General features: G+C 43.3%; 1 protein-coding gene across 1 annotated transcript; it reads left to right on the top strand.

Annotated features, from left to right (window-relative positions):
* Positions 1 to 4,966: 4,966 nt before the first annotated feature.
* LOC128602379 (uncharacterized) lies at positions 4,967 to 6,148 on the top strand. Its single transcript, XM_053616135.1, has 2 exons — positions 4,967 to 5,331; positions 5,434 to 6,148. The coding sequence occupies exons 1-2, from the start codon at positions 4,967 to 4,969 to the stop codon at positions 6,146 to 6,148; spliced, it is 1,080 nt and encodes a 359-aa protein (XP_053472110.1).
* Positions 6,149 to 8,844: the final 2,696 nt, after the last annotated feature.

Here is an 8,844-nt window from a genome sequence, read left to right as displayed (position 1 = left end):
TATAAAGCACTAAATGGTCTCGCGCCACAATATCTAAGCGACCTTTTGGTTTTATATAATCCGCCACGCCTACTTAGATCAAAAGATGCAGGCTATTTGACGGTACCTCGAATAGTGAAGGCTACAGCAGGGGGAAGAGCTTTCTCTTATAGAGCCCCACAGTTATGGAACAGTCTTCCTATTAGTGTTCGGGACTCAGACACAGTCTCAGTGTTTAAGTCTAGGCTTAAAACGTATTTGTTTACTCAAGCCTACCCTGACTAGATTCTGTTCTACTACTTCGCAGTCATAATAATCTTTTTTCTCCCTCTCTCCTTTCGCCGAGCCCCACATGAATTTATGGAGATACTAGAGATCCAGATCCTTTCTGCCTCTGGATGGAGCTCAAATCTTCTCTAATTCCAGACTGCTGGGACTACGGCTGCTCCTAAGGCCATACAGACTTCATATAAATCCATAATGAACTTTTTCCCACTATCTGTTGTTACCCAGATGAGGATGGGTTCCCTTCTGAGTCGGGTTCCTCTCAAGGTTTCTTCCTCTTAAAACATCTTAGGGAGTTTTTCCTTGCCACCGTCGCCACTCAGTGGCTTGCTCAGTTGGGATAAATTCGCACCTTTAATATCTGTATACCATGTTGATATTTCTGTAAAGCTGCTTTGAGACAATGTCTATTGTAAAAAGCGCTATACAAATAAAATTGAATTGAATTGAATTGAATCGTTGCCTTCGTGTTGATCATTGATCCAAGTAGACTGAAGTTGTTGATAACCTCAATTTCGTCTCCATCCAGGTCAAGGGTTCTTCAATCGTAATTGTCATTGGTCATCACCTTGGTCTTCTTGAAGTTCAGCAACAGTCCCATTTCCTGGCTGTCTCTTTTAACTGTCCGCAGTAGGTTCTTCATTCCTTCTTCAGTGCCCGTTATCAAGGTAGTGTCGTCCGCATACCGTAAATTGTTCACGTTTCCGCCTCCAATTTTGATCCCTTCTTCGACCTCGTCCAGTCTGGTTTTTCTGAAGATTGTTTCCGTGTACAAGTTGAACAAGAACAGTGACAGGATGCAGCCATGTCTGACGCCTCGTTCCACTCTGAACCATTCGGTGTTTCCATATACCGTTCGTACGGTTGCTTCTTGTTGACCATATAGATTTCTGATGAGGCTAGTCAGATGGTCTGGTATGCCCATGTTCTTGAGTGTTTTCCATAGCTTCTCATGATCGATGCAGTCAAACGCCTTGTTGTAGTCAATAAAACACATGTACAGACTCTTCTGATATTCTTTGGCCTTTTCCATCATCCATCGAACGTCTGCGATGATGTCACGTGTGCCTCGGCCTCTTCTAAACCCCGCTTGTTCTTCTGGAAGTTCTCTGTCAACGTAGGGCTGTAGTCGTCTTTGTATGATCTTTAACAGAATCTTGCTGGCATGTGATATTAGAGCGATGGTTCGGTAGTTACTGCAGTCTGTTGCATCGCCTTTTTTGGGAATAGGAACGAAGATTGATCTGGTCCATTTTGTCGGCCATTTTCTAGTTTCCCACACTTTTTGGCAGAGTTTTGTGATTACATCGATGACTGTTTCTGATGGTTTGATAAGTTTGATAGGTATGGCATCGCAACCTGGAGCTTTGTTGTTTGACAAAAGCTTGATGGCAGCAATGACTTCTTCCTTCAGTATGTCTGGTTCTTGCTCGCATACAGGGGGTGCTTCTTCTTCAGTTGCTGCATCATTCTTGTAGAGATCTTCTGTATATTGTTTCGATCGGCATTTGATTTGTTCTGGCTCATTTAGTATATTCCCGTTTTTGTCTTCCAGCATGCCCATCGTTGGTTGAAAATTCCTTCAGATCTGCTTGATCTTCTTGTAGGCTGCTCTTGATCTTCCTTTCGTATGTTCATCTTCAATTTCTTTGCACATAGTTTGGTAAAATGCTTCCTTATCTTATCTAATAACTCTTTTCAGCGTTTTGCTGATTTCGTCTGCCGTCTGTTTGTTGCCTCTAGCTTTGGCTTGTCTTCTTTCTTTTATAATTTTCAGCGTTCCTTCCAATATCCATGGTTGAGTTGTCTTTTTCTTCACATGCAGTGTTGTTTTCATTTCTGCTACAATCGTGGTCTTTATTTTGGTCCACAACTCTTCTGGCTCTTTATCTTCTGTGTTCAATACATCAAATCGATTGTGAAGATTATTCCAAAATGCTTCTGGTATGTTGGCAAAGTCAAGTTTCAGCTCAGTCTTTTCCTTGGGTTTCTTCCGTAATTTAATTTTCATCTTGCACGATAGAAGTTCATGATCGGTTCCGCAATCCGCACCCGGTTTCGTTTTTGTTGACATTATCGACGACCTCCATCGTTGACAGACGCATATATAATCGATCTGGTACTTGTACATGTCGTTCGGTGATGTCCATGTGTAAAGCCGTCTTTTGGGGTGCTGATAAAAGGTGTTCGTGATCAGAAGTGATTTGTAGTAAAAAACTCAGCTAGGCGATCGCCTGCTTCGTTTCTATCTCCGAGTCCAAAATTTCCAACAGCGTTTCCTTGTTTGCCGTGTCCCACTTTTGCGTTGAAATCACCCATGATGATGAGCATGTCCTGACTCGGTGTTCGGTCGACTTCGTCTTGGACTTGGTTGTAGAACTGGTCAACATCTTCCTCTTCTGCATCGGTTGTTGGTGCATAAACTTGGACGACTGTGATGTTTACTGGCGATCCTTGAAGGCATATCGAAATCACTTGGTCGCTGATCGCATTGTATTTGAGTACGGTGTTTGCTAGCATTTTGTTAAGAATAAACGCCAGGCCATTTCTTCGGTGTGTTTCATTGCCAGCATAGTATACCCAGTGTTCGTTGGATCGAAAATATCCTGATTGAGTCCACTTTAGTTCGCTTATTCCGAGTAGGTCCATCTTCTTTCTTTCCATTTCGGCTTTGACAATATCGAGTTTTCCTTGATTCATTGTTCTGACATTCCATGTTCCAAATTTGATGACATCTCTGCAACTTCTGATCTTCTCTTTCGGTCGAGCAACATCAGCTTCAGAACGACCTTGCGGCTTTGATCCTGACGCGTCATAGGCATCGACCATACTGAAGTTGACCATCGGCTCTTCCCCGGTAGCTTTTTGAGTGCCTTCCAGCCTAGGGGTGCATCTTCCAGCACTATATCGAAATTTGCTTGTTGTGTTCCATCAAAGTTTTCTTGGCAAAGTGTTCGGAAGTAGATTGCCGGGCCTTTCTTCTGCGCAGTAATGCAGTGCCCGTGAAAAAGCTACACTGAATCAACGTTATTGCCGTTGACAATCGAAATTGATCATCCGCCGTCAACGTGCAATGCCCTGCTTCCGACGTTGTGCTGTATACTTAGTCTGGCACCTCAGTCAAGACCTGTCCGCCTTGGGAGGCCCTTCTGGCAGAATACACTGCCGACGGTATAGCTCTTAACATCACAGATGCACGCAAGCTCCGCCGGCGTGACAAGCCGATACGGCAAATGACGGAGATAAAAGCCATACAGGAGGAAATAATTAATAGTGCTTAGAAAAAATACGTTCAACAATTTTTTTTTATTACATTTTTAAATTGCTATGTGGGATTACATTCATAAACAAAAGCACAGCAAAGTGTTCTGGCCTTGGCCTCCTCTCTGGGCCTGCTGGATCTAGGTACAGTTTTTTTCTCTTTCTCCAGGGACACATTTAAACACATACTGGGTACAATCACTCCCGGGAGGAGAACCAATGAATGTGATGTTGTGAATTTGAAGAATTGTTTGGGGTTTCTGGTAAGGGTGAAGTGTTGGGCAAAAGAAACTGCTGATGTAGATCTTTGAACTGATGGCTCGCAATACGTGTCGAATGATGAAATTGTAATTGTCCATTCAATTTGCATGTGAATCCAAAGCTACTTTTTACTCCCTGGATTGCCCAATAAAACAAACTGCATTCCTTATCCAATTGTTGTTGTTTTTTTAAGTTTTTAAAGTGATACTTTCTCTAACTTTTGAAAAAAAAAAAAAACTTTTTTTTATTGGTCACCGTTGTAACTGTTGGGTCAGTGAAAATAGGTCAGTAAGAAATTATCAGTTGTTCAATAAGACCCGTTATGAAATGCAAACAATACAGTAACATATTTTTTCCCCTAGCATGCAATTACAAAACATAAAAATGAGGAACAGCACAAGAACTTCAGTGAACAGTAACAGAGGCTAATGACCTACAGTGTGCTGTACAGTTTAGAGTTTTCTTTAGCACATCCACCTCCCATACCGGTTGATGCTGGTTCGAGCCCCACTCTGAGCAGGTGGACCGGCTACAAAGAGCATGTTTCAAAAATAAGATAAGAAATTTATCATAAGAGCTATCAATATTCGTTCAACGATGATATTTATGAGCGTGCACTCCTTACATGAGATTCAGTTTGGCACTGAGGTCCAAAAGTGGGAGCACTTGAATGCATGCACCATCTGGTGGATATTCTGGGAAGTATAACACATTTATTTAATTCTAAGAAACTGGTCTTGTGGCATTCTGCGTGATAGGCTTCCTGATCTGGCATGAAAAAAAATGCACATTTTTTAAGGTAACACATGTAACTCTACCTTTACTCTCTCTCAGCCTATATAACTGTGGGGGAGAGGCATCAAATAATTGAAATGTCAACTTGAACTGGAAGACACAATATAGTATGATACAATAACATAACAGCTAAATTTGTATTTTCCTACACGTGTAATATAAAAAAGTTCTACATATACCTCTATATCCCATCATGCTGATGACATGAAATAAAAATGGCACAGGCAGGATGTAATTGGGGTATTTTTGTTACATTTATGTTGCCAATGGTTTGTGAAGGTTAAAATATTAATTTAACAGCTCAGTGTTGAGTTTACAATTGCAATTTCAAATATATTTTCAATTTAATTACTTTCTGGACTCGGCCGGCCTCGATTCGGGCATTATGGACTTGAGTATCCCCTCCCATGACACTGCACCTAACCCCTCCTATAACCTTCCTCACAACCCCTCCCATAATCCTCCTCACAAGACCTTCCATATCCCTCCTCACAACCACTTCCATAACCCTGCTCACAACCCCTCCTATAACCGTGCTCACAACCCCTCTTATAAGCCTGCTCATAATCCCTCTCATAACCCTCCTCACAACACCACCCATAACTCTGCTCAAAACCCCTTGCATAACCCTCCTCACAACCCCGCTCTAGCTCTGCTCACAAACCCTCCCATAACCCTCCTCACAAACCCTCCCAAAAAACTCCCCACAACCCCTCCCATAACCCTGCTCATAACCCCTCACTTAACCCTGTTCATAACCCATTCATTAACCCTCCTCATATCCCCTCCTATAACTCTGTTCATAACCCCATAACCCCTCCACACAACCCTTCCCATAACCCTCCTCATTAGACCTCCCATTAAACTGCTCAGAACCTCTCATAACCTTCCTCAAAACACCACCCATAACCCTGCTCATAACACCTCCCATAACCCTCCTCATATGACCTCCTATAACCCCTCCCATAAGCCTCCTCACAACCCCTCCTATAAGCCTCCTCACAACCCCTCCCATAACCCACCTCACAACCCCTGCCATAACCCTCCTCACAAACCTTCTCATAAAACTCCTCACAGCTCTGCCCATAATGTTCCTCACAACCCCTCCTATAACCCTCCTCACAACCTCTTCCATAACCCTGCTCATAACCCCTCCCATAACCCTCCTCATAACCCTTCCCATAACCCTCACAAAACCACCCATAACCCTGCTCATTACGCCTCCCGTTACCATGCTCAGAACCTCTCCCATAAGCTTCCTCACAACAACACCCATAACCCTCCTCACAACCCCTCCCATAACCCACCTCACAACACCTGCCATAACCCTCCTCACAACCCCTCCCATAACCCACCTCACAACACCTGCCATAACCCTCCTCACAAACCCTCCCATAAAACTCCTCTCAACTCTGCCCATAATGTTCCTCACAACCCCTCCTATAACCCTCCTCACAACTCTGCCCATAATCCTCCTCACAACCCCTCCTATAACCCTGCTCACAACCCCTCCCATAACACTCCTCACAACACTTTCCATAACCCTGCCTCACAACCCCTCCCATAACCCTCCTCACACCACCCATAACCCTGCTCATTACCCCTCCAATAACCCTGCTCACAACCCCTCCATTAACCCTGCTTATAACCCCTCCTATAACCCTCCTCATAACCCCTCCCATAACACTGCTCACAACCTGTCCTATAACCCTGCTCACAAGCCCTCACCTCACGCTGCTCATAACCCCTCACATCAGCCTACTCATAACCCCTCCCATAACCCTCCTCACAACCCTTCCCATAACCCTCCCCACAAAATCACCCATAACCCTGCTCATTATGCCTCCCATGACCCTCCTCAAACCCCCCACCCCCATAACACTGCTAATGATCATTTTTCTAATCATCACCTTGTATTCTTCACTGTCAAACTCCCTGTCCTAACTATCACCTGTTGCTCCTCCCTCCCTAGCTTCTTCACCATCTCCATTTCCTCTCTACCTCTTTCATCCGCCACCAACACTGTCCTCTGTTAACTTTCTTCATCCATTGACCTGCTCTGTCCACTATCCTGCAGACCTAGGGTGTCTTCTTACCCTCCTTGATTGTCATATGCGCTATGCAGCAATCACAGAGAATTAAGAGCTGCTGAGAAAAACTGGTGGGAATCACAACTTGATACTGATCTCCTCTTGTACCACTCTCTTCTCTCTCTGGATGAGACAGCTGCATAGACATCCTTCTACAGAAAGTGGAAAGTGGGAAGAATTTGCAACTGATCCAAGCAAGATATATAACACTTTTTTGATTTCTCAACATTCTGCCTACTGCATCTTATTTGTTGAATATATTTGCAAAATTTGCCAATCCTTCCCTCCTACTCCAGTTCCAGTACTACAGAATCTCTTTTCCCTTCCTCTTTGTTTAACACAGTTTCTTCTTTTTTCTACAAAAGAGATCCTGCAAATGATCTTGTACAGCAATCTCAGAACCTGTCTGCTGGATTCCATCACTTTCACAGTGCTCTAGACCATCTTGCAATGCCTTCTCCGCTTTATCAAATAAGCAACACATATACACAACACAACACACATCAGATACATTCAGTTGTCTCTTTATCTTACCCAGAAAAGTCAACTTTATTGTCAGTCCTTTTCATCACAGATGTGTTGAGTAAGGAAATAAATTTAGTTTCTCCAGGACTACATTCAGTGGTACATTTAACATGAAACATAAACTGGCAAGAGTGCAAACAGTCAGACAATAGACTATACACAGCACTATACAGTAGACCATACAACTATTAAGCACAGAAGAGTCTAGACAGTAGACAGTGCATAAATTTTCATTGTACATGTATTATTCCAGTGAATAATACATGTATATGTATTATCCAGTATATGCAGTGAGTAAAGGTATTCCTCAGGTGTCAGGTGGCTGGGTGCAGTAGGTAGTGCAATAGATGAGAATAGGGTTGAGGTGGAATTTCAGTCTGAATGTGTAAGTGTCCGTCAGGCAGATCTGTTCAGAAGTCTGACTGCCTGCCTGTGGGAAGAAACTGTTCAGAAGTTCAGAGGACTTGGTCCAGATTCTCTGTAGCCTGCGTCCAGATAGGAGGGGTGTGAACGGTCCGTGAAAGGAGTGAGAGGGATGCTTCATAATGCTGCAGGCCTTCCTCAAACACTTCTTGGTGTAGATGTCCTCAGTGGAAGGAAAACTTGAACCAGTAATGCACTGGGCTGGGCAGTCTTCACCACCTGCTGTCAAACATCTCGTAATGCATGGCAGTTTGTCAGCTAAAATTAATTCTAGTAAGACTGAGCTGCTTTTGCTGGAGATGCATCCCAATGTCAAGACCTTGTGGTCTCCCTGGACAGACCTCAGGATCTGGCAACACATGCAAACTTGCGCTGGTTCTGGACAACCAATTCTCCTTTTCACCTCACATTGCTAGCCTGACTTGATAAGGTTTTTAATTTACAACATCAGGAGGCTCTGACCGTTCCACAGAGGCTACTCAGGTGTTCGTTCAGTCCCTCATCATCTCGAGACTGGACCACACAGCACGCACCTGGCAGGTCTACCTCTGCACACCATATGACCCTTGCAAGTAATCCAGAATGCAGCTACTAGACTTGTTTTCATCCCATCCCTCCAATCCCTTGGTTTCATCACTCTGCTGCCTGCATAAGATTTAAAACACTAATGCTTTACTAGAAAAGCCCAAAAAATGGTCTCCCTACCATCAGGCACTTATCACACCCCACTCTGCATCCTTTAAGCCACTAGCATGGCTTGACTGGACCTACCTCAAGGCACAAGGAAGACCGAAGTGAGTGATAATCAGTGAAATATGTGAAATTATTATTTTTATTTATTTATTTAAATGCAAACAGAACTGGAACATAAATAAGACATGCTTATCATAGTGTGTGTTTGTGTGTGTGTGTGTGTGTGTGTGTGTGTGTGCATGAGTGTCTGTCCTTTGCTGCAAAGAGCATTGTTTAATAGTCAGTAATTAACATAAACAGCCGAGCTGCACTAAGCCATCTGCTGAAAGCAGCTCATCGTTGGGTGACGTGAAAATCCCTCTTCCTGCTTAGCTAACTTCCACTAACATACACCCTTTTACATACACTGCTGACATTTACAGATCATAAGATAAAAACAAGAACATTTTCTCTTTTTGTGAATGAAAGCAGTGAATTCATCCGTTTAGGAATCCAACACATTTATTATACATTATATGTTTATCTACAGTGC

Source organism: Ictalurus furcatus, chromosome 26, assembly GCF_023375685.1.
Source record: "Ictalurus furcatus strain D&B chromosome 26, Billie_1.0, whole genome shotgun sequence".
NCBI lineage: Eukaryota > Metazoa > Chordata > Actinopteri > Siluriformes > Ictaluridae > Ictalurus > Ictalurus furcatus.
This window is presented reverse-complemented; position numbering and strand designations above follow the sequence as displayed.